The 26,062-nt window shown below is 40.6% G+C and overlaps 1 protein-coding gene across 3 annotated transcripts; it reads right to left on the bottom strand.

Moving 5' to 3' along the window:
* Positions 1-514: 514 nt before the first annotated feature.
* Positions 515-25,060, bottom strand: pik3r5 (phosphoinositide-3-kinase, regulatory subunit 5). Of its 3 annotated transcripts, XM_040146462.1 has the most exons (18): positions 24,824-25,060; positions 15,296-15,411; positions 11,067-11,182; positions 10,878-10,946; positions 9,723-9,861; positions 9,089-9,158; positions 8,249-8,423; positions 7,614-7,782; positions 7,416-7,484; positions 6,165-7,066; positions 5,847-5,972; positions 5,522-5,653; positions 5,174-5,267; positions 4,409-4,485; positions 3,783-3,876; positions 3,485-3,567; positions 2,764-2,879; positions 515-2,081 (listed from the first exon to the last, which is right to left on the bottom strand). In XM_040146462.1, exons 2-18 carry the CDS (start codon positions 15,393-15,395, stop codon positions 1,931-1,933), a joined length of 2,682 nt encoding a protein of 893 aa, XP_040002396.1. In that variant the 5' UTR covers positions 15,396-15,411; positions 24,824-25,060; the 3' UTR covers positions 515-1,930. The 3 variants fall into 3 exon arrangements, with proteins under 3 accessions (XP_040002396.1, XP_040002397.1, XP_040002398.1); XM_040146463.1 differs by lacking the exons at positions 15,296-15,411; positions 24,824-25,060 and adding an exon at positions 15,082-15,287; XM_040146464.1 differs by lacking the exons at positions 9,723-9,861; positions 10,878-10,946; positions 11,067-11,182; positions 15,296-15,411; positions 24,824-25,060 and having other exon boundaries at positions 516-2,081; positions 8,249-8,449; positions 9,089-9,139.
* Between the last annotated feature and the right edge of the window lie 1,002 nt (positions 25,061-26,062).

Raw genomic sequence — 26,062 nt, 5'->3', positions numbered from 1 at the left:
TCATGGTCATGGTGGTGTTCATGCTGGCTCACTGCCACACTGCCATGGTTTACTTGGACACTTGAATAGAACAGAACCATTGCTAATGTTATTAGTTCCACCTGTGCATTTCCTACTATGACAAGTCAAAATGTTTGCTGTGAAAAAGGTCTATCAGCTCTTGTTTCTTGACACTCTTCCCTGATCCCGAAAGCAGTTTTAAGGTCAAACTGAAAGCTTGTTACTGCAACACTGCCTCTCTCCTTTTTTGTAGCAAGTTCTTAGTGACTTTAAGGAACCAGGTGGCTCTTCTGGTTTCTATATCTATTCTTTTTGCAGAAAAACACTGCCCCTATGAGCGTAATATATTACTAAATTTCATATCCGTTACTGGATTTTTAATGCTGATGTGTAAAGCAGCATTTTGATACTGTATATAAGTGTACTGTAGTGGAGTAAAAGGTTGATTTTTCTTTTGCCTCTGAAATGTAGTGAAGTGGAAGTATTACTAAGTATAAAATGGAAACACACATGTAAGCTAAAAGTTCCTCAAAATTTTACCTAAATACAGTAAATACTATTGTAAATTCATTCAGTTACATTCCACCACTGTATATTTATTCATATTCCTGGTATATGTACATAATAACAAACTTATAATATACACAAGCTCCTCTTTAAATGAAGGCAAAAATCAAGATGAAACTTGAAACTCTTCAGTTGAAGACATACCTATATTTTAATGATCACTGAAATTGAAATGTCTCCATTGCATGGATGCTACACATAAAACTATAAAACCAATATTGCATTTGCAATATTTCATCACAGAAGGCATGTCAGGGGAGGAGAGGGCAGTGGTGCCGGACATTTATCTGAACATAAAAGTACCTAATTCATTTAATCTAATGTTCAAGTGCTTTGATTCCATACAAGAAATGTCTATGCAGTGCTACTTTTTCACTCTCAGTCAGGTGATCAGGATATTATCCCATTTCAGAAACAAACAAAAAAAAGACTCTTAAAAAAATGTCATAGTTTACAGTATGCAAAGTGGAATGAAAAAGTAAATTTTTTTATAAAGAAAATGTGCATGCAAATGTATTTTTAGCACCATATTAAGAAAACTTAATCTTCCATCTGTGCCCTTGATGAAATGAATGCTATCATTAAAATATGGTTTATACATTTGCCACCTTACAGCCATTACAAAGTTAGACTTTACTATAAGTGTCACAAACTCTGGATTAATCTGTACTTCAGTTGAAGTCAAAAGGAATGTCAACAGAGCCCCCTGCTGGTCATAATTATAACTCCAGTTAAAACAGTGACATTGTAACTCCTTAGGAGAAATGTTATAACTAATAGCCCATGTATAACAGACATAAAAGATACGGTGTGACATTCAAGTTATAGTATGCAATATCATTTTTTACAAACAAAATATATACATCTCGTTTAAATTCATAGTGTCCATTCTCAGCTATAGTCACATAGTCCGATAATTGCCCCTAACAGAGCTATTACATAGTACGGTCTTGTCAGCAGGTTTATAAAGAGGAACTGAAACCTGAAAAAAAGAAACTTGAACGGTTTCCTTAACAATAGTCAATTATTGCTTGGTACAGCAAAACCTGGATTCATCGTCATTTGAACTACTGTATCTGTAGTCATTCTTTGTTTCTTGGGTCATTTGGTATGTGTTTGTATCCAGAGGCTAGCCAGGTGTGCAGGTTCCGGATGACCCCTTCTGGCCAAGTCCAGTTGTGTCCCACTGCCGTTTGAGGACACCACCAAGTGAACTTGACCACAACAGCTTCAAGACACCAGGCAGAAATGATAAAACTGTACATCCTGTGCACTTCTCCTCTGCAGTCAGTGTTCAGAGCATATGGATAAAAGTTCACAGAATCCTTCCTTTCAATCCACCCAAACCAGTGGTCAGCAGGGCTCAGGGAAGAGCCCCACTGAAAGTGACTATGGGCAGGCAGAGGAGGGAGCAGAAGGTGGGGTGGAGAGGCTGGATTTGGGCTGAGGTCCGGGATTTTCTTAGTCTCCAGTCAGTGGAGCTGTCAGGTTTATAGCACACCGATATTTCACACCTTTAGGGGACAGAGGGAGACACATGAGTTAGATGAATAACAACCCCTTGCAAGGGTTGTGAGTCAATGCTATAAATATGTGTGTAATTTTTTCTATTAATAGATTGTATGTGTAAAAATGGCTGTAATTCCTAAAAAGTTGATGCAATATTTTTGTTAAACCCCTTGAATTAAAGCTGAAAGTCTATACTTCAACCACATCCTGATGGCTTCATTTCAAATCCATTGTTGTGGTGTACAGAGGCAAAATTGTGAAAATTTTGTCACTGTCCATATACTTATGTACCCGACTGTATTTTCCTGAGAGGCAACTGGATTGTGGCTGCACTGGATGCAGGTGAGTTAAGAAAATGCAGTGAGAATACAACAAGAAATGGCAAGCCTCTCTTGCCTGTCTCTGTGAGGAGAAATCATTCTCTCTGACATGTGAAACCCCTGAAAGATGTTTTAATTTATAACTCTGTTTCTGTATGTTTGCCTTCATTAACATCATACATAATATTTCCCTTATGAAGACGTGAAGAAACTAGGGGAGTCTGTTTGGAGGAGCTGCCACTACTTGACAGAACCATTTGTTTTACTGTAGAGATAAAATGGTTGGTGGTGTACCACTTCTTGCCAGACACCGTGTATGTCTAAATCAATTCCTCTGTGTGAGTGTGCGGTTATCTTAACTCCACACCTGGTGACAGTCTGTAGTATCTTCTTCTCATCCTGGTCCAGACACACAGCAAAGGTAGTGCTTCCAGCCCCGCTGACCTGCACCTTGTCCACCTTCACCTCTGTCACGTTCAGCTGCTACAAAGAAAAGGAACAGACCAAAACTTAATGCGTTGCACCTCATGAACACACGCTTTGCAGAAAAAAAACATGATGGTGGAATATTCCACCAAAACTGTGGTGATACATTTGCATATCATTTTATATAATATTCATTGCTTTTGCAGCATGTCTGAGTGTTTTGTTTTGGGTTTTTTTTCACGATTTTTGTCTCTGGAAGTTGCAAAGAATGCCTTGAGCTAAAAATCAATCATTTAAGTAGGTCTACATTCTGCTGAGGTGTGTAATGACTATTACATATCAAAGCTCCAAATCTAAACAAAGTTATGAGATTAAGCTACAATGTTGAGCAAACAACATTATTACCAAAACACACAAGAGCAAAACAAATGTCTGGCTTCTTGCCTGTGTGTTGTGGCTTTTTGTTCCATCAAGCTGTTTGTGCGAAAGTCTTTGTTCTTAACGTATGTGAGAGGAGAGCTTAATTTGAAATGACTCTGAGATGCAGATTGAGGTCTCTGTCTTGAAATAGAGAATGTGTCTCAAAGTTGTTTGCGAAAGTACGCCGCTGCGGTGCATTTTTAAACCACAAACCACCGAGACCGACTTCACCTCTAGCTCACCTGGTTATAGCCCTTCTTGCTTTTGCCGTTCTGTCTCTTCAGAACCTCAGTCATCGTGAGCTGCAGGCACTCCATCTTTGAATCTGACAGAGATTGGTTTAGTTAAATTCATCTAATGCAGGTATCAGGGGGAAAAGTTCAAGGTATATCTCTTTAACATTGGTAAGATCAGCAATACCTATTGCAGCAATTATTAAGGTGAGATACGCCTTCAGTATGTGTGTTCTCTAGTCAAGCACTACTTTAAACACTTCAATGACTTGTCCATGTATTATAGTAACCAGCGGCAGCGGCATACCTAGTTCCTCAGGGTTCTTGCATGCTTTGGTCAAGTTTACTGAGGTACAGACTTTTGTTTCTCTTTTCCACTGGCTTCTCCCACTAACCACCACCTGAAGAGGATAACGGAGGATGAGATTATTGCTGCTTCAGAAAAACACAAAAATACTGGGAAAGGGGAAAAAACAGTATTGATGATAGCTGCATCTAGACTACCCCCGGAGTTTGTAATCGGGAGCGACATTTCAGACTGAAGAAATGTACCTGATCAACGATGAGGGACAGACATTGCAGTATTATATACAGGCCAATTATAACCTCAATAAACTGCGACATCATGTTTACCAGTCTAGCCAGTTTGTAATGCTTCATCTCACAGGGACCAGAGAGGCAAGGGCTCTAGCTTTGTCAGGACAGGGCACATGCACATGCTCATAAGCAGACTTTTTCTATTTTGTCACTGAATTTGAATGTGTCATTTCCTGTGGAGAAGTGACCACAGCCAAAACCAACTGATTTAGGGTAAACAGAGAAAACCGGCACTCCCTCCAAAGGGGTTATGAGATGTCTTTCTGCTTAAAGGATGGTGTAAAGTGCAACTTCAAGACACAACTTTTGATGGTGAATAAAACCACACCGCCTTACCCTGTTGTACACCACCTCCAACATTAGAGGAACTGCTTCTCGGTCACCATCAATACCAAACCGTTTACTGGCAGCACCTATTTACAAACAGAAAAAGACATACATCGCATTAGTAATCCGTGTGAGAGTAGCTGTACTGTTACACAGTTCAGAATAGAGCTACAAAAATATTAGCTATCATCACAACATTCAAACTCAGTACCGGGAGAAGCAAAAAATTGACACACACATAGCAGTCAATGTCTTTGCAACTTGCAATAACAAAAACTAGATAATTTTTGTGTGAAGAATATTGTGAGAAATGGAATAAAGCACATTCAGTTCCACAGTAACTACCACCGGACGTAAGGCATAAACAGCTTTCCCTCAATTTTTACCTCTAAAAGGAAATGAAAAATCAGAAGTGCAAGTGGTGGTGACGAGTGAAACTCAAAAAGTAGAAGTGGACTGAATCATGACATAGAAATAGCAGATGTTCCACTGCCATAAATTTAGTCCAGTCTCAACCTCATAATAACTGATGATGCATTTCACTGCATGGAAAAAGTGGAAGATTTTATTTTTGATGTGGCATCGTTGCTAGGATATGTGTGTGTGTGTGTGTGTGTGTGTGTGTGTGTGTGTGTGTGTGTGTGTGTGTGTGTGTGTGTGTGTGTGTGTGTGTGTGTGTGTGTGTGTGTGTGTGTGTGTGTGTGTGTGTGTGTGTGCATGTGTGTGTGTGTGTGTGTGTGTGTGTGTGTGTGTGTGTGTGAGTGTGGCACTCACCCATGGCCTTGATGGCTCGCGTTCCTGCAGTGTGACCCAACTCTAGGGAGTGGACGAACACCTCAGTCCTCCTTTCTCCAGAAGCTAACAACAACTACAACATCAAAAATCCCCGGTCACTCACTGAATTTGGAACTGTGTTATTTGTTAATTACTCAGAGGGCATCAGGGTCCTGTTTCTATTTGCAAGGGAACCCAGGTCTGGATATCAAGGCTTTCTTTAAAATGAGTTTGTATTGTAGCAGGAAACACCTCAAGAAAGGAGTGGCATGTATGGTATGGATCCATCTAATGTATTATAGTTGTGTGTGTGTGAGTGTGTGTTTTTTGTGTGAAAGTGTATCTGACCTCAGCCTGATAGAGCTGGATCAGAGCTGGCCAGGCAGCATAGCGGCAGTAGTACAGGACCAGGTCAGCCAGGATGGGTAGACGCTGCTCATAAGAACTATCATAGGATGCTGATTCCGTCTTTGAGGTTTGCTGCAAAAGAGTACAACAAAATTTAACACTTAATAAAATTAGATAACAGGATGATTTATGTAGGTATGGCCTACAGACATTGTTGAAAGGTTGGAAAGATAACAGCAGTCATGTACTTAGTTGGATAAATGTGAAAGCTAAACTTTTGGATTACATTTGGTTAAGTGGTATAAAAGTTAGATTCCAGTTGTACCTTGCAGACAACGTTGGCGGGCAAGTTAAGCAGGCTAAGGGTGTTTCTTTCGTACCAAGGGTCCAACATACCAAGGAGATGGGCGATGTCATTAGTACTGTCCCCTGTGTTCGTGAGGTGAAGACCCTGCTTGAGCAAAAGCAACAATTAAAACAATACAGTAGGATTCTAATGTAGGTGCAGGTTATGTCAAAGACTGTCTTTATTTACTCCAACAAATTGTACAACCCAGCTCTTTGAAAGGTCAAGAAATACAATGTTATAAACAAAACTTTGTTTTCAATGTTTGAAGTTAGGTTGGGGTAATATTCTTCTTACATTAGACAGGGCCGCTCCTTTTAGAGTTCCAGCTTGAACCACAGGACTACGGGACCTCAGACTCCCTGGTCCTCCTGCTGAGTCCCTCTTCACAGGCACAAAGTAGAACTGAAGCTTGAAGGCCTTGCTGAGAGTTGGACACGCACTCTCCTTCCTCCTCAAGCTATTGTAGGCTCGGGCCACCTTCCCTGCTACATGATCAGCACCAAACACAACCACCCTCAGTGTTGTATTCTTATTGTCCTCATCACTGCTTAGAATAGGCCTCCTTCTGAAGCAGACATGTCTAAGAGCTTGACTTTGCGGCTGGAGTAGGGGCTCAGGACTACGTAACTTGACATGCTGTGGTAAAGAGTTGGAGCGGTTCTCTCGCACCACTAAAATGTCTTTTGATTCTGTGTTTCCTAGGCTTTTTGCCCGGTACAGTAACCGAGGGTTCTTGGGTTTGATGAAGAGCCTGTAGAAGTGCTGGCTGAGCCGAGCCGAAGCTTTGGTAGACTTTGGCGAGCATTTATCCGCGACGGGAGAGGAGCAGCTGTAGTCATCGGAATCTTCACAGTAGTCACTATCAGTGCCGGAAGTGACCGAGAAGAGCGACGGAGCATACAACTCTGAGGTTACAGACAAGGTGGAGAACATGGAGTCTTTGGAGGCAGTGGACAGGGAGGAGGTGGTGGAGAAGGTGGAGGCGCGGTTGTCGCTGTAGTCATTAGAGATGATAGACATTGAAGGCAATTCTACTCCATGTTCCTCCTCTTCTTTGTCTTCTTCCTCCCCCTCTTCTTCGGCATCCATCTCTGTCGCATCCTCCTCATCGTCATCATCAGTGTCCTCTTCTTCCTCAGCATGCCTGTTAGTGGTGAGATAGTCACGGTCATGCTCCAAAAGGGTGTTCAGAACATCTGCAGGAATCAAAATAGACGGGGATCAATCACATGCAGCGGAGCAAAATTCACCTTGAAGGTAGGGAGCTTAGTATTCATCTAATCAAGCTCACTGTGATCTTTCTATCACAAGTATAACTTGCTATGCAGCAAATCCAAGGTCAAAGGAGCAAAAAACACAAATTAAATGAAATAGGCTTTGTGTTAGAAATATGGTTAGTATGTCTGTCATATTAAAATTGTAAATAAATTTCATAGTGCTGAAAGGAGTACTGAAAACTGTACTTCAGCATGGACGGATTATGAGACAACAGGCCCCTGGACAGAGACATATAGAAGTAATAATGTATCATACTGAATACTTTACCAAAGTTATCTTTTTCCCAGTGAAACATGTAACACTTGGCTGTAGGCAATGGTAGCGTCTGCAGCATTCCTGAGAGGGAGGAGGGAAAAAAAGCAAAATAACGGCCTTTCAAAGCGATATTTACTAGAAACTGAAACATCAAAATCGTGTGATATACTGTGTACATATCCCCCCAGTTCATAAAATCTGCCCTCTTACCATCCGACTTCCTTCCATTGGATGCCGGGATTCTCAACTTCTCCCTTAGTCCCTCCAGTCCCTGGATCACATGACTGCGCCCCTTCAGAGGGTCACTTATGTCAGCGGCCGTCTCTAAGACGTCACTCACCGCGGAGAAGATCTCACCCAATTCATTCCCAGTTTTTCCCTGCAACAAGTTGTCATAATATGGTATAGTAAAGGTACACTTCTTGTTACATTCATCTATTGTTATCCCCTTCCAAAACTTTAAATTATTGAATTTTTAAAGTTTTTTTAAATCACTCTTTCTAATTGTTTGTGTTAATTTCTTCATCAAAAGTATGGATTTTATATCCAGTGGATGTTATGTTACACATTTCCTTGATATTGCTTACTTGGTAGTATAATGCAAAAACCTTTATGCAATTACCTCGAAATACTATCAACTACCAGAATTCATTTTAAATGCATACAAATAGGGTTTAGAGGGAACTGTAGTTTTAACTGATGAGTCAGAATTCATCTAAAACTCATATCTGTATATAAATGATTGATTTTGGACATTTTAAACACAAATTTATACTCAAAATACAATTTTATTGTTTTTGAGACCTATCTATTGGAGCTTCTGAACCACTGCTCTGAGCACATACCTTCAGGGCTCTGTGGATACTGTGTAGAGGGTACTTGGTGCCTAGTGTGGACTGGAAGGCGTGTTTGATCAGGGTGATGTAGGTCTCCTTCTGCGAGTGCTGAATGTGACTGAGCTGCTCCGCCACTGAGAGAAAGTCAGTGGGCACCTCGCCCGGGTTCATCAGCAGCACGGTCCTGCAGGCAGCAGACAGATGATGTCACTGGTGACGTGTGAACATGTACACGAATTCACAGTGGGGAAGATGCAGACAGGATGTTATCGCAGTGGTGGTCAGAGAAGGGGATACAAAGGGACTTTGCAGGTTACGAGCCTACGGTACGTGCTAACCACATAAGTGGTTTTATTCTGTAATTCTGTAATTTCATTTATCTAAAAGTATGGCGTCAGATCAGATGAACTTGTACACAAGCTACAGACATGTACGAATGAGAAAAAAAACCTGTTCATTTTCAACAAGAAAGGAGAAGGTACAAGAGTGCAAAGATAACACAAAGTCTTAACTGGACTGAAGATAGATTGTCATGTACATGCGGCTGTTCAATGTAGGTGGAAAGTTGATTTATGCAGTGCACTTATACAGCACAGATCCTTTACAAATACAGATGTCTGAATATGACCAGTACTTGACAATCATGGAAACGCTGACTAAGTTACAGCTGAACTGTGAGAAATTGAAGAGCTTTTCCTTCTACTATAAATGCTAAATTGCATTATACACACAGCATATACAGTACATTCTGTTGCTCTATAGTCTATAGAAAGTGCATCAGATTTGATCACATATACATAACACAGCCACTGTCAAGTGTCGGTGAGCAGTAATATTGTGTTAGCGTACATGGTCTTGGAGCACTGGCTGGAGGTGTTGAGGCCTTGCTCTTCTCTCACCAGTCTCTGAAAGGAAATCCCTGTGAGGAAAATAGAAAAATGAAAATTTAGTTTGAGCTGTTGATAGACGGACAACTTAACCTAACAACTTGACAGGAGCACAGTGTAATGGGAGTTGAACACTCATTCATTCAGATTTATTCATTCAGTCGGTTGTTGTGTTTTTGGCACTTCCTTCTGCCCTTCCTGTAAATTTCAGCGTAGGTGTTCATGCGTGGCTTCTGCTTTTTTGTTTTGTAAATGCTAAAGTTACATCTGCTTTCAAACAATATCACATTAGCATGAGGAAGCGGCCAGTTCAACCTGCAGCCTATCATCTTCCTCTCATTGCTGTTGTTGATGCTGTTGTTTTGTGGTATAAGTAGAGTCCTTTTGTTCAAGTGTCATCCTATAAAATGCATTTCTTTGACTCGTCACTAGGGGGAGGGCAATTACAAGGATGGTAAAAACACTCCTGTACACACCAGATGAGCTAGAGTGTGTGTGTGTGTGTGTGTGTGTCTGAGACAGTAAGGAGTCATTAGAAAAGAGACACATAGAGAAAGAGAGAGGCCCTTAAAATGAATAATGCACTCCATAATTACCTGGGGCCTTGATCTCCAGATGTAGTGTGGAGAGGAGGTTTTTACACACACTGCAGTAAGGCTCAGGCCAGGTGAGGAAGCAGCGAAACACCTCAATAGCTTCCTCCAGCAGCTCTGTGTCTGGAGGACAGTAGGGTGTCTAAAACCAAAGCACAAGCCATGCATTTTAGTGGGGTTTGTTAAGGAGCAGCAAGACCTGTTTGAGGCTTCATGGATTACTGTTTTGCAAAGAGGGGATACTTCATCTGTTTGGTAGACATGGGCTATATATGGTGCACTGTCCAGTTAAGTAAGTTGCCATTCAACTGATTATTTTAATTTTCGATATCTCTCAATTATTTTTTTGTGGGATTGTTTTCTTTATTGAGTTTATTTTTTCTTCTTTAAGAAGCTGGAATCAGCAAATCTTTAATAAATAACTCAAATAGTTTATCTAATAACATCAAAATTGTCACCGATAAATTTATTCAGAGCAGCTGATGATATAAAAACTTGTCAAAACATTTGTGTGATTAGTGTCCTGATGGATCAGAAATGCAATAAAACCTGTTAACGTGATAAATTATAAATGACAATGACAAACTACTAAAGGTACATTACAAATCCTCAAAGCTGTAACATTATCAGTTGCTACATGGCTCAAACTGAACTCTGGGGCTCTTAGTTCCTATTGATAAAAAGACTTCAAATTAAATCCAATCCAAATTAATCCAATCAAGTTGTCTTTCACTGAAAAAAAAATTGTGTAAAAAATTTATGTAGAATCCTGTATTAAATCTACTTAAAACAGCAACTAATCCGTGTTGGCACAGACAACCCTTTGTGTTTTCTGTTTACCAGCTTGCTCTCTAACCAGCAACAAATCAATCAAGTTCACTGTTGCATAGACCACTCGATTTTAGGGAGTGTGAATGCAAATCAGTCTGACCGAAAAAAAAAGAAGCAGTGTTTATGAACCAAAGGATTTTTGTCAAGCTAGCAGATGCTGTGCTCTTTAATTTTTTTTTTTGCAATGTGCAAACAAACGTCATCAAGCTCTGAAATGAGGAACAATGACCTTGTGGATGGAGAGCCTGTGAAACACTGTGACTGGTACTGAGCAGTGACGAATAGTCACGAAAAGTGAAGTGACATCAGGATGAGGACGATTTGTACCTGAAGCAGCGTGGAGGAGAACATGATAGCAAGGGGAGCCACCAGCTCATACTGACACTGCTCCTGAACCTGAACTCGCACATCGTCACACATATTAAGAGAGAGAGAGATGGAGAACAGTGGTTATCGTAACCATACAGTGGACAATATGCTCTCTTTGACCATCAGCTTTGCTCTTTGTTCTCTCACCTCTTTGGTCTTTGTGATGATCTGCTGTAAGAGGATGAGGAAATTCTCGGGGTCTCTCTTCACCAATTCCTCCAGGCTCCAGCGGTTCATTGACTGACCCGCTGCGCACATCAGCACTGAAACACAGTACACGTGTTTTCATGTAAATACATGCAAAAGTTCAATACACAGATAGCCACTCATAAAAGGACAGAAAGAAGCCACATAGGTTACCCACAACATTTGTGAAGGCAGACAAAGTTTTCTTAACCCCTTGAGCGTGTATTTACCTCTAAAATCTTTTAAAATAAGTTTTATTTTGTTGTATTTGAGCAATCCTGTGTCACACAACATATTCTTGTAATGACAGACTCAGTGGTGGGTTGAAGAGATAAAGGAATTACTTCACCAAAATGAATTGTCAGTGTGCACATGCAAAGGATAATCAATAGTTCGCATATGTGGTCAGGGTTACAGCTGACTTGTCTCAGACAAAGTCCACAGCTGAGCATATTCAACAGACAGTGGCACAGGCAGCAGCACCACTAGCCAGAGCAATAGAAAAAACTGCCTGTTTGTGTTCCAACAGAGCCAACGGACACCAGGTAGTGATGCTGGATTCAGTCTCACTGTGGACCATCAGTTTTTGTTGCATTCTGTAGTTGACCAGTGCAGAGGTCCTATAGCTATACCTATGTCTGTGCATGGTGGCCAGTGTAAAAATATACAGATATAGGTTGTCATTGCTAAATGTACCTGGCGTATATAGCTTATACAACAATGTTCAGGTGAGCAGCGTGTCGGTAGTTGTACAATGCATGCTTTCTGATGAGAGATAGAGCTTAGACTAAGAGCCAGGTTAATCTAGCTTTTTATTTAACCAGGTACGGATGTCACTGTGATTAAAATCTGCTTCTCAATAGAAACTTTGTCAAGAAAGCACAATAAAACCTATTTATGTAAAGAAATACAATACAAACAGACAACACAAACAAGCCAAGAAACTGTAACACACAAAAAAAAAATCAAGGATAGAAATCACTTGACTTCCAGATGTCAAAAAACATAAACACTGACTACGGGTGCTTTGTTCCAAATCCTTTAACACTGCCTTGAATTGAACAAGAGCAGCTGTAATAATGTCAATTTCAGGTCCTTCTGTACATTACTCCATGTGGAAGAGGCAAGGTTAAAGGGTTTTTGCCCAAAGTTTCAACACCGGGAAGCGTCATCTACGAAATGTTTTCAGAGCGCAGGCCCTACTGGCCCCAATTTCTGAGCATATACTATAAGCTACAGGGAAGGAGGAAGCAGCCTGGTGGGACTTTTGAATTAAATACACCTATGCATGTACAATGATGGCCACTCAGGTGTAGCATACAATGTACAGTGGTGCACTACACTCGGTGATAAAGCATAAACAACAGCCATATATGGTATATTCATAGGCAGGTAAACAAAGTTGTCCTCGTGATATGTTATTGTTCAAGTTTCACCACTTAGAACCTCACTGGCAATGCAGACTGTTATACATAGGCAATGTGGGACAGGTAGCTACAGTATGATTTTGATATATTTTGTTATCTATAGACCACAAATATAGACTCCACATATTTATTAGTGGATTTTTTTGTTTTCTTTTAATATGGTCCCACTATGAGCTCACTCTTATGAGAATGCATCTTCATTGCACACCCACATCACCTATACGTGGAAACATTCAACTAAAGCGGCAGCATTTTGCATATAATCACAACAAATTAGAAAATTACATTCAAAAAGGTTTATTATTTATTGCAACTTGAAATGTCAGTTGTTATGAGGCATTTCATTTCAAATCCAACTAATCATAGCCCATTAGAATGAAAGTGAATACATTAACACACTCAACGTGTTAATGAACTGGGAATCAGACAATTCTGCGTTTGGGTCGGAGACTGCCATGCGCCAAATGCAGGATTTTAACAAAAAAGGCTTTAAAGCCCATAACTGTCAGCGGCGCTGGTACACGTCAAGGGTGTGTTTTATCACCTTTTGTTCAGTGTTTCAGATAGGATGTTTGTACATGTACAAAACTAGCAGGATGGATTTCCTGTTGCAAGAAAACAGAGTTAAGGTGTTGTTTGTTACTAGACATCTCAAAATAAAGGAAAATAGCTTTGGGATGTTAAGGGAGGAGATGTGTTGTTTCATAGAGCTCTGACTGCAACGTTCCTATTGCATTTGGACATGGAAGCATGAGTTAAAACAATGGGAGAAAGCTGAATACAGTATCTAAAACCACACCAACCTGAAGTTTATCACACACACAAAAACATCTGAAAGTGATTTCTGCCTCCTCGATATGCACTTTATTTTCATTGATCCCTCGGTCTCAACAAACAACTCCGAGTGCATCTCTGAGGAGCTCAGTTTACAAGGAGGTCTAAGCAGTTGTTCAGGTTACAAAGAAATGTTTTCCAAGAAACTTGCCAGCTGCTGAATTTCTCTGATGGCGTGTCACCCAAGAGTGTTATCTAACAATCTCTAAAAAGCAGTGTGCTGAGTCTATTTAAATGCCACAGGGGTATTTGCATCATGAGTATTTAGTGGAGAGCTCTACCAGTTAATTAAGATAAAGAAGCTGAAAGTTCACAAGAACGTAATCCCAGTCATAGGCAACATACACATCCCTGGTAATCTTCTAAGCAGACACTGGAGCCACGAAAAAGCAGTGAGGAGGAGAAGGAGACATGAAACATGAAAAACAAATTCTAGCTTCAGCTAGCATGTTTTAAATGTCAAAACCACATCATCCAAGTCCCAGAACACATTTGTATAAGTATGCATCACTCTATCTGGCACTGGTTGACGTGTGGGAGGCTGATGCCGATTTGATCTTCTGCCCTGTTTTTTACACCCTGTGCCACAGTAACTCCTGCCTCATGATGCTTCACTCACACACTGTGGTCTGTGGAGCCACTTCCTCCCAGCTGTCTATTCACACAACTTCCTCCAGCACCCAATAACACATTTCCCTGATGATCTTACAGCAATAGTGTCACCAACAACACCCTCAGACACTTATAAACTCATATGCAATGCTAGCAGGCGGCGTGTCTGTCACACACTGCCGTTGACATGAAAAACAGAGAACAGACAACAACCTTTTGTAAGCACTGTAAACAGAATGTATGACATCCGAATGTATTTACTGGGGCTGAAATTTCTGAGAAAATGTGTTGCATTTACCTTCCTAGAAACAGAAGGCTTAACCCTACACAATAGCCCCAAGCCCTTGAGCAAGGCTGCTCAACCGTTCTACACGGCTCTGGTTTAGCATGTCAGCTAATCATGTCAGAAACCATTAATTGTATTAATTGGGCTGACACACATGTGCACAGGAGGAACCAGGACTAAACTACCAACTCCACAATAGCAGCAGACATACTGACTTGTCATAGCACAATATGCGTAGGCGCAGCAATTACACTAACAATGGCTCAGTTCCATTGTCAGAGTAAGGTATTCCAGTGAGCCAGCTCCACACCAGGACCTCACCTTTGTGGGATGCAGCCATCATTAATGGTATTAAATATACCTGTGCTATCCCTGCTATGGCATGTCAAAATGTCCGCTGTGAAAAAGGTCTATTCATATTACCTGCCGCACCACCTGACCTACAGCGTGAGGTGCAACCACGGTAAGACTACCAAGTCAAACGTTAAAAGGCAATGTTTCTCCTCTTTATTAGCAAATACTCTATAAACCTCATTTCCCAGTTTCTGCCAACGATATTCTGTTTTCAGTTCCCCTCTATATGTCCAACTGTTTTATTGTAATCTAAAAAAAAACAAAAAGAACAACCGATTTTAACTATTTTAACACATTAAAAATGGCTACCATTAATAAAATGAATTTTGATGGTGCATATCAACACAGTTATGGACTCTCTGAGGGCTACTGATTTCCTAGTACTTTAGATGCTCTACCGTGAGATAAAAACATTTTCTGACCATCTGACCACATGGGTTTAAAAAAAACACATAACACACACCTGTTTCTGTATAAAATTTCTCATTCCTAAACTGTGAGCTTTTCACTGCAGATACATCACAACTCCCATAGAAATTCAATCATCAATCCTTTTTAGCAGTGCAGAAACTTAATTAGTTGTCAAGTAACTGCCGCATTGCCCTGATTAAACTCTTGTCAGCACGGTGCAATCTCAGCCGTGGTCCTCATCACTATTGCAGCCCCCGGAGTCCTACCGTTCCAGTGGTGTGCTGCTGTGGGGCTTTGTCTCAGCCCGTCCAGACACCTGTCCAGAGCATGCTGGATCCTGTCCTCTGTACATGAGGTGTGCTGCATCTTCACCGCTCAGGCTCTGTGGAGGGACAGGAGAGAGACCTGACATTAAGTATCAAAATAGGATACATAACTCCATTCCCACTCATGTATTCTGTGGGATATCATCTTCAAATTCCTTTGTGTTCATGCATAATGTTTACATGCACACATACACCTCTCTTTTCATGGGCAGTACGTGTTATCACATTCGTTTTGCATGAAGGCAGATCACCCGGTAAGTATGAAAATGAGTCTAAGAAGATACACAAACCATAAAGGGATATTTCTGAGAGGACGGAAAGACAGACACGGGCTTGCTTGTGTTGCTGTTTCGTTGCCATAGTTAACAATTTATCACATGCAGTACAACAAATATGATTGGACGCCTGCTCTCTGTTTTTTTCATCTGTTAATAAAGTTGCTCTTTCTGGCTGGACCTCTTCAGACGAAGGTTTTATTAAAATTCCATAAATTATTGGAATATTTATTTATTTATTATGAATGGTCTCTGATTTATTTAAAGTTTTTAATCCAACAACAACAAACTACCTCTGCCTCTAACTCAATGTCAGTTATATCCTTCAAGATGCTACAACAAACCATATAAACTGGAAGAGGACTGAGAGTTTAACAAGTTCTACAAACATATCCATTACTGAAAGTCTTAAAAAACCAGGAATGTCCATCCACTATTAATACTTAGACCAATATTAAAGGTAACGTCAACATACTAGCTAATAATACTCACTCACAGTAACTTTAAACTTATTTAACCTGTAGCACAGATGAAGAGAGCGTAGATAGCATAAATATAAATGACAACAATAGAGGTACGCATACAGGCAGTAATTGAGTGTACTGGATTCATGACATTTAAACATTACTCGACAAGCTTTGATAGTAACATTTAAGCAATCGAAAGCGAGTTTTTTAATTTTCACAACAGGACTTTTATGGTAGGTTGAAAGAGAAAAACAGCCCCTAGTGATTTCATATTTAAGATCAGTACACTAAGACACTAAGCAGAGAAGTGAAACAATGCTGTAGATTGGAGAGATGGTGAAAATAGTCATGCATGTAATTCCAGTATTACTACAACATTGTAAGTACATCATATCTTCACCACTGAAGATATGTGGATGTGCTGAACTTCACTTTTTTAAACTTTCAGTGTATCAGTGCATTTGGCTGCTTTTTCATGCAGCAACTGAGGACAACCCAGGTGTGGCAAGTTGTTTCAGTTCTGTTATGAACACATCTCGTCAGAGGCTACACGCATAACAAGATAAAGGGACATCCCACCAGTGACTTAAAAGAGTGGTGTGACAGATTTATAAAACCTGGCTGTCTTCAGGGTAGATAAACAAGTTTCATGGTGGCCGGTGTTAAATGACACAGTTTGAAATCAGTGACATAAACCAAGTAAAAGCCAGTCAAAAATGCCACCTAAAACAAGCATGCTGTTTAAGTAAAAACAGAAATAAATGCAGAAATTGGTACCTATAATATCACTTCTTTTCTGGTAACTCCAGCACTATGAACTATGAATTCCCCTGGAAAATGCAGCAGGTGGTTAAATGGGTCATTCATGAATGACATCGCTGCAGTGTCAAGTCTAAAGAAAAAAAGAGAGCGATATATTCCTCTATTGGCATTTTTTCTGACCAAGAATTCACTTTGATATCACATAAATGGCGTTAATGGTTATGTTTACATAGGTAAAGCAACCAGAGAAATTTGGTTAAATCCCTTGATTCTCCTTGATTCAAACTGTTGCTCTTCAAAAGACTGAGCATCCAGCTACAGTGTCTTTTTTTACCCGATTGCTTCGAGGAATGAGTTATCCTCATAGTTTTCTTGTTTTTTTTTAAATATACAAAATTTCTCTAATTGCATTTTAAAAAATTTTAACATTTTTCATCTCACAAAAACTTGGATGACCTGGCTCGCTGACTCAATGAATGGCTACATGGGTGAATGGGATGTATTAATAAAAAACAAACAAAAAAACATCTATTTTGTCTACAGAAGTAAATATACCTGCACATATCTGGATCTGATCCAGAAACTGATGCGAAAGATTTAATTAATTTGTGTCCTGGACAAATTCCGCAACTCACTGGAACATTTAATGAACATACATTAGATTGTGGTCTGATGGAAAGTTACAAGGTTGCTTATAATGCATTATGTACCTGCTTGATTCATCTTTAAAGTGTCTCTCTCCTCATATTAGAGTTTTTCCATGGAAGTAGAGTACATGTTAGCAAATACTGGGAAATGTCCGAATCTGAGGAGTGGAACAAATACTTCCCTAAAGAAAAGATCTTATTTTAGATCTTGAGCAGTTGAGAAGTTCCTTTTTGGTGGCATGAATAGCCACATTCTCAAAACCTTAATCATATTTTCCTTTATGTCAAAAACCGTAATTATTTTGGCCATATTAATCTGAGCTAAACGTACATACAGAATTTATGAGCTTGTTTCAATGGGGAAAAGTAAGCTTTTTGTGTGTTTGGTAACTGATCATAATCAAAAAAAATATGAGTAGGGTTACAGGTTTTATTTACAAACATTACTGATGTTATCGGAAACAACAACAACTTAGTGGTGGTATTGCAACTCTTTTGCTCCGCCGAAAAAAGGGTTTTTAGTTAAATCAGTACACTCTGCAAAATGGTTGGTTACGGAGTCAGAGACAGAAATGAGCAATGGCATCAAAAACTGTTTTGGTGTGATTACATGTTCTCAAAATTTCCCCAGCAAGCATGACAAATTTCCCATTTCATATGAAAGCCAAATATAAGTGAAGGCTGTCAAAAGAATAATTTTAATAAATGACTCACTTGCTCTCGCACACCCACTCACCTAATAACCTTAGCCCAAGAAATAGTCCAGCACATATCCCACTGTAAAAGCACAATGTGTTGTTTTACAGCTCTTTCTTTTAACAAATGACACAATAAAGATACAAAGCGTTAAGAGGTGGGTTTTAGAGGTGTTGGTACTGGTAGGCAGACATAACCAGGCTAGTTTCTCATTGAAAGGACAATCAATCTTCTCACCTTTTTAAAAATGTCACACTATTCTTTTAAAGGTATGCAAACTCAATACAAGTGAACATAAAAAGGGGACATAAGCTGTACAACACACAAGCACTAGGGCATCTGTGCTACATGTTTTACACAAATAACTGTCTAAATATTCACACACATGCTTAAAGAGAAATATGGTACCAACAAACACATACACTGTCCTCATCAGTAACATTAGTGGAGACGTGGGACAAGAAACTCCAGGTTCAGAAGGCCGGAGGAGTGAACTGGAGTTCTTCCCCACAACCTCACTCTTTTTCCTACAGTTACCTTTCAACAACAATACCACCAGCTCCATAAGTAAACAACACATCTACATAGCCCCTTTTTCTCAGCGGCCCCATCCTCCCCAGAGAGGTATTGTGTCTAAAGCCGTGTCCCAAGTGGCTCTGAGGTGGCGTACAGAGGGGCATGGAGGTGAGCATGTTAGACACTTGTGCTAAGCGCTCCGGTCATTGTCCAGGTTGGACAGAGCTGGATGAGAGCCAAGTGAGAGTGGAAGGAACTAATAAGTCAAAGCCATGATGACTCCTACATCCAGGATGGGTTTCAATGGAGACATGTAAAAGTAATAAACGAGGTGAAGACCATTGCAGTGAAAGTTTATTACTACCAAAAGGAATAGTTCTGTCGACGACATCAGGACTTATGTTGGTATCATCCCCTTTAAAGTAGCAGCCTTATTGTGCATTTGATTGAGGCAAGAATGGTATTGGAAGGATTTTATTCTCAAAGAAAAGTTACACAAAAAATGCAGAAAGTCTTCAGACCCCTTCACATTTTTCACGTTGTGCTATGTTGCAGCCTTATGCTAAAATCATATAAATTAATTTTTTCCCCTTATCAATCTGCCCTCAGTACTCCATAATAAAAAGCAAAAATAGAATATTAGACACTTTTGCAAATTTATCGAAAAGGAAAAACGGAAATATCACATTTACATAAGTATTGAGACCCTTTTCTCATGACTTAGCTGAGTCTTTTTGGCTATTACGCAACAAGCGTTTCACACTTGGATTTGAGGTTTTTCTTCTGCGTCATTCTTCTGTGCTGATCCTCTCGAGCTCTATCAGATTGGATGGGGATTGTCGGTCGACAGCCATTTTCAGGTCTCTCCAGAGATGTTAGATTGGATTCAAGTCAGGGGTATGGCTGAGCCACTCACGTGAACCTTTGGCCCAGTCTGAGGTCCTGAGCACTCTGGACCAAGGTTTTCCTTAAGGATATCTCTGTACTTTGTTCCATTCAGCTTTCCCTCAAGCCTGACCAGTCTCCCTGTCCCTGCCGCTGAAAGACACCCCCACAGCATGGGGCTGCCACCAACATGCTTCACTGCTGGGATGGTGTTGGGCAGGTGATGAGCGGTGCCTGGTTTCCCCAGACATGACGCTTAGAATTGTGTCCATACAGTTCAGACAGAGAAACTTGTTTCTCACAGTCTGACAGTCCTTTAGGTGCTTTTTGGGCAAACTCCAAGAAGGCTTTCATGTGTCTTTCACTGAGGGGGAGGCTTCCTTCAGGCCACTCTGCCATAAATGCTTTCACTGCAGCACTCCACCGATATGGGGACTGAATACTTTCTGAATTCACTGTAATTCCAGCTATTGTTTATTTTTCTAAAAAAATTACATTAATTAGGTCCAAATGCTAAGTACTTCAACAAGCATCAAATTACGGCCAAAATCTTTATACTGTATCCATGTTATTCAATCACTATAACAGCTTTATTAGTCAGTTTTAGTGATAAAACATCACACCTAATGAACATAACATAGAAAGAGCTACCTTGGCACTGTGGGTGGTTCTACAGTATATTCTGACTGGGATTCTAACAGCAAAATTCAATCCCAACTCCAGAGTGTCATCATAGTTGTTTATGTAGAGTTGCTAGTCATGTTGCAAATGCATGAGTCTGTGGTGTTTCATAAGAGGATGTATGCAGCACATCCCTAAGAGTCAACAAGGTCACTTCCACTTTTTCATGGCTTGCAACTTGCAACAGTCAGGCACTAACAAGCAGTGTTTGTGTGGCGTGGAAAGATTTGAAGCAGTCTCCAAAAATGAGGAGGATTTATTGTGAATTAACCGTTACCTTACAGAGATAGTCTGGACAGCTTATCAAAAAAAAAAGGAGTGTGTCTTGTGCACACACTGAATACTGTGGGGGTAATGTGGTGCAACATTTTGACCACACAAACTTCCACGGAAAAAAAAAAAAATATTACATATACTGAAAATTTTAAAGCTACGGATACAATTGGCTAAGTGCCAATGTTTAGTAATCAAAGTCATCAGGTGGGCTGGGGGTGGCAGTTTGTCTTCTCCCCTTCAGTTTTGTCACAATAACAAATGTTTTTCATTATTTCTACATCATGTCACTTTGTATCCAATCCCATCACAATGTTGAGATACTGAGACAGAGCACAGTACAAGTCTTTCCCTCCTCTTGCTCCTTTTGCTGTCTGTGTTTTCTTCTGTTCATCAGCCTTCCACTCTCTCTAGCACTCCTCGTCTGACATTACAAGTATCCACATTTCCCAGACAAAACCAAGCCGTTCCAGCGCTCCACCTGAGTCTCTCTGTCGCTCTCCTTCTCATGCTGTCCTCTTTTTCCTCTCCTTCCATCCTCACAGGCTGCTTCCCATCTCCCCCACTGATCCCATTACCAACTGCTTCCGAACAGGAAGAGAGCTTCCCTGCTCAGCTGAGGAAGCAGGTGCCTCCCTATTGTTGTGGTGTGATCAGACTCTCAGATACACTCCCACAGACTAGTGAGGAGAGCTTGTGTGTGTGTGTGTGTGTGTGTGTGTGTGTGTGTGTGTGTGTGTGTGTGTGTGTGTGTGTGTGTGTGTGTGTGTGTGTGTGTGTGTGTGTGTGTGTGTGTCTGTGTGTGTGTGTGTGTGTGTGTGTACAGTATGTCATTTTACTGACCCCCCCCTGATTGATATAGTCTGATATTCACATCCACTCTTCCTCTGCTGGCCCACAGACCTGTTATCCCCCCTTTCTCTCCACTGACCTAGTGGATGTGAACTGACCTCTTATGGCTTTAGGAAACAACAGCGGTCCAACTCCAAAGCCCTGGTGTAACTAAGTGCTTCCCTTTAGTTCAAACAATCACAACCAGTGAGAACACGCCAGTCTGATGGAGGAGATCTCTCATGTTGGGTTGCAACCTAAGGTGGATAATGTGTGTGCCATAAAATCACTGAGGATGTCAAAACAGGGAAGTTAATTTCACAGATGAGCTTCAAAGTTCATTCTTGACCTCGTAAACAGCTTTGACAAACTGACAAAACAATGTCACCTCAAGGTCTATTTACTACCTGTCATAATCACATGATCTTCATCAGCAAATTGAGATTGCCTGCTTGACATGGAATTGTAAATGCTCAAATTTCCATTTTTTCTTGGCAATTCGGGGCTTCTTGTTCATGGTGATCGATTGTTTGGTCAACTGCTGTTTCCAAGGTCAAGGACCAAACTTTAAAGCTTACATTTTAAGCTTTTTTTTTTTTCTGCAGGCAGTTTCAGAAAAACAAATCTTATATTTAAAAGTGATTTTGAGATGGTTCTGTCCTCATAACAAATCCAGACTAATCTTGTTTTACTGCAATGTCTTGGAGTATTTATAATCCTTCTTCATGCAAAACATATTCAAGCAATGCTACAGTATCCGCAACTGCATACAAGACACTCAAACAGGAAGTATCAGCTTCAAAACATAGAGTTTGTTCTGCCACTTGAAATCACTCTTTATATCCTTTGGTCTTCATTTCCTCAATAAAAACTATTAAAAAAAATAAAGATAAAACTACCGTGAATGCAAACATCGGGTGCTGTAATATCAGGTTAGCAGCAAGCACTCAGGGCCGACTCTGTTAACAAAAACAGGACTGAGTGAGTCCTTGTCTGCTCCCACTCAACAACATTGGGTTTTATCATTCAACAAATGCTGAATATGTAGATATCCATGATTTCTAGTGGAGAACCACATCCCGTTGCATTTCTTGAATTGTGATATGGGGGAGAAAATGCTGTGTGCTTTAAAGCTTACATCACTGAATGTTTTATTCTTTATTTTTGTGGTAACCAAAGGTGTGTTGTGCATATGCATATGTGCACACACACGGGGGTGTAGACCTCAAAGTATGTGTTGTAAAGGTGAAAACGAAGATTTTACTGATACCACAGCCATGAAGAGACAAACAGGAAGCAATGTTGTGAATAACACACAGTGCTGCACTGGGATACTGCAGTTGCCTCTGCTAAATGTGAAAAACACATAGAGAACACAGTGTTTTCTCTATGTGTTTGTGCTTCATGTCCACCACCAATCCATCATTAATCTGTGATTTTTTTTTTTTTTTAAATTTGGATTTTTTTTTTTTTTTTTTTTTTAATTTCAAGCCTGACATATTGCCTCCCCTGCTACTTTGGCAGTGTTTATTTCACAACAGGAGATGATTGTACTCAAACTGATTGTGTAATTGAACAATTTCTAAGAAGAATAGACGACCCCTTCCTGTGGCCCTGTGGTTGCACTGAAAGAGTCTGTCGTCATCTGACAGGCAGGATGCTAGCCATGAAGACATCAGGAGTTCATAATATTTCAGGCTTACCTTTTTCTTTTGAAGAGAAATTGTAATTATATAATTCATGGATGTAGGGATAAATCTAAGTTAAGTCTACCCACTTTTAATTTTTTTTTTTATCTTGGAAGGGGACTTTTGGAAGAGAGAGTAAAATGAACACAGCTGCATAGATTTGAGACATGAGACTAAGATTTGACTCAGTCTAGACTGCCGTGACACCTGATTTACTTGAGACCTGACTCCCTAAAGACCTGGCTTAGTATAATCCCAGAAAAAATGTGACAGGCGCACCCACACAACTTGAATATGTAAATTATTCAGCTGATGTATTGAAAGGACGTGGTCTCACTTATGGTAAAAAAAAAAAAAACGAAAAAAAAGGTCTTGTAATAGACTCGCAATTTGCCTATGAACACTTGTGACTTGGCTTGGATTTATCTCAATGTAAAGCTTGATTTGAACTTGCCCCAAAAAGATTTAATAACTTGATTCATAAAAGAATATTAATTTTATTTTATATCGCTGGTAGTTTCCCTCATCAAGATCACTGGGCATCACTATGTGGCATCTTCTTTAACCTTTATTTGTTATGATTCCCTGAATTATACTAAAAGTGATCTGCTAGACACCCCCCCCCCCCCCTTTTTTTTTTTCTTTTTTTACTTTTTATGAATACTGTGCCTTTAATCCACATGTGGCTGACAAGTGGTTAGTTTATGTAGTAAAAAGGATGTTGAGTACAGGCGTTGGCTCAGTAGTGTTTCTGTGGGGTGGAGCCCTCAAAGACCACTGACGGATTCTGGTGGCAAACTGGACGTATGGTTCAAGTGACAGTTAACAGGATCCTTTGCTTGAATCCCCAGTTTTTATATCTATTCAAATAAATGACGAACTGAGTACAGACTTAATGGTATTGGTCATTACATGACGTTGAATCACAACTGCATGTTTATAATGAATTTGAATTGTTCAAATCAACTAGACCTCATCTGCTTCAGTAAAAAAAACCACATCCACTTAAATCAACCCAGGAACGTGAACCCCTATAACCTTATGGTGCAGTTTAGGGTGGTGACACAAACATCTGAGATCAACACATCACACTGGCTTGAAATATTGTTCCCATTTACAGACACACATTTAAAGCCAGAGAACATCCACATCCACACCTAACACGTGCTTCTCCTTCTCTACTTCCTCACTGTTTATTAGAAGCATGAATCACACAGGGCATCTGAAAAAAAAAGCAGAAGTCCCCAAATTGCCATCACAGCGGGGGTCTGTGAGCTCACACAGGTGGGCTGCCAATATGACAGTTCTGCTTTTACCCTGCCCGGGATGCCGACACTGCCCGTCAGCTCCTCCGACACAAAACATGGCATCGCGTCGCAAAGAAATGTACTGGGACATCATAGAACACATTCACATGAGTCAAAACAAGATGCCAAGGAGAAGTTGATTCTGACAAAACCAAATTTAGAGACAAAAGTCCTCAGCATGTGCGTATGCCACCATGTTAGGCAGATAGATGAAGCTGGACAATATTGTCACGAATCGTCCTGTTCTCAGATACTTAATGTACGCGCAAGTTTAGACGCAAACATGTTTACGCTTCCAAATCCACTCCACTGCCAGTCACGCAGTCTGTCAGGCTGACAGTGGAGTGCGTGCTGCCCCCCCCCATCCCAGCTCGCACCGCGCGCCGTGGACGAACCTTCAAAATTAAAAAATGTACCCGCTGCTGCCGTCATTGTCTCACCTGCAGTTTACTGTCCAGCATCCATGCCCTCCGTGCGTGTCCAAAGAGTCCAAAGAGTCCAAGGCGAAGCGTCTCCGGCTCGGTGCTTCTGCCATTCATACACCGCACACAGCACGGTTGAACAGACGAACCCACATCCTGGGCACGGCGAAAACGCGCAGCCAAACAAGAGTGAAATCAATCGCTGGTATCTATGCGTAGCTTTCTGTCGTGCTCAAAGACGAGTGCGCCTCACACACACACGCAGCCCATCATAAACAGGAAGTGTATGAGAGAGGTGCGTATGAACACAATGAGGGAGGGAGCTGGTGTGTGTGTGTGTGTGTGTGTGTGTGTGTGCGTACGTGTGTGTATGTGTGCGTGTGTGTGTAGGTGGGAAGTGCAATTGTATGCGTGCCGGTGTATTTCTACATGCGGGTCTGAGAGGCTTCATGTGGACTTTGAAGGGATGTTGGCCCCTAGAAGGAAGTCCTCTGCCTGAAGCGTTTGTTTTCACGCTATTTTCACATATGGGAGTGAGGTGTCTTTGTTTAGATGTTGCGGCTTTGTTCATCGTGGTCTTAACCAAGACTAAGTATTGGTGTCGCTGCACTCCACGATTTTAACACACACAGAAAAGAAATAACAGCTTTGGTTTCTCCGTGATTTTGACCCATCAATATTTCAATTCAGTGATGCAAAATGAACAAACAGGATCGATAATTGTCTTTCCATTTAAAGAAATGTTTTCAAGTCCTAAGAGAATGTAGTATCACTAATCATATATCTAGTGTGTTATGGTAAAAGGCAAACTGCTGCATAATGGCTTTTACTCTGATGCTAATAATGGTTTGAGCAGAGGTGATGAATTTCAGTAAAGTAACTGATGCTATGTTATGTATGTTTGCATGTATATCAAATTGTGCATATGATAAGTAAGAATAAAGTCCTGTTTTGTGTTTATTTTCCGCAGAGTTTGTGAGATCCATATTCCTCTTCTGCTCTGTCTGCATCTCCTTCAGTCAGGGAAATGCTGACCTTACTTCCCCCTCCTGCTTTGCCTGTCATTTACATTTCCTATACTACTGACTGTGAATTCCCCCTCTCACGACGGCAGGGAAATGTGGCGAAAAAGCCATACAAAACAGTGACAGTAAACATTAACAGCATTTCACTCCTCTACTGTTCTCCCCTCAGTGCTCCACAAGACACCATACATCATCCCGGACCTTTCACCTCTAATCACAAGACCTGGAAGCA

Source organism: Xiphias gladius, chromosome 15, assembly GCF_016859285.1.
Source record: "Xiphias gladius isolate SHS-SW01 ecotype Sanya breed wild chromosome 15, ASM1685928v1, whole genome shotgun sequence".
NCBI lineage: Eukaryota > Metazoa > Chordata > Actinopteri > Istiophoriformes > Xiphiidae > Xiphias > Xiphias gladius.
Note: the sequence above shows the minus strand (reverse complement) of the source record. Positions and strands in the feature narration are given on the sequence as shown.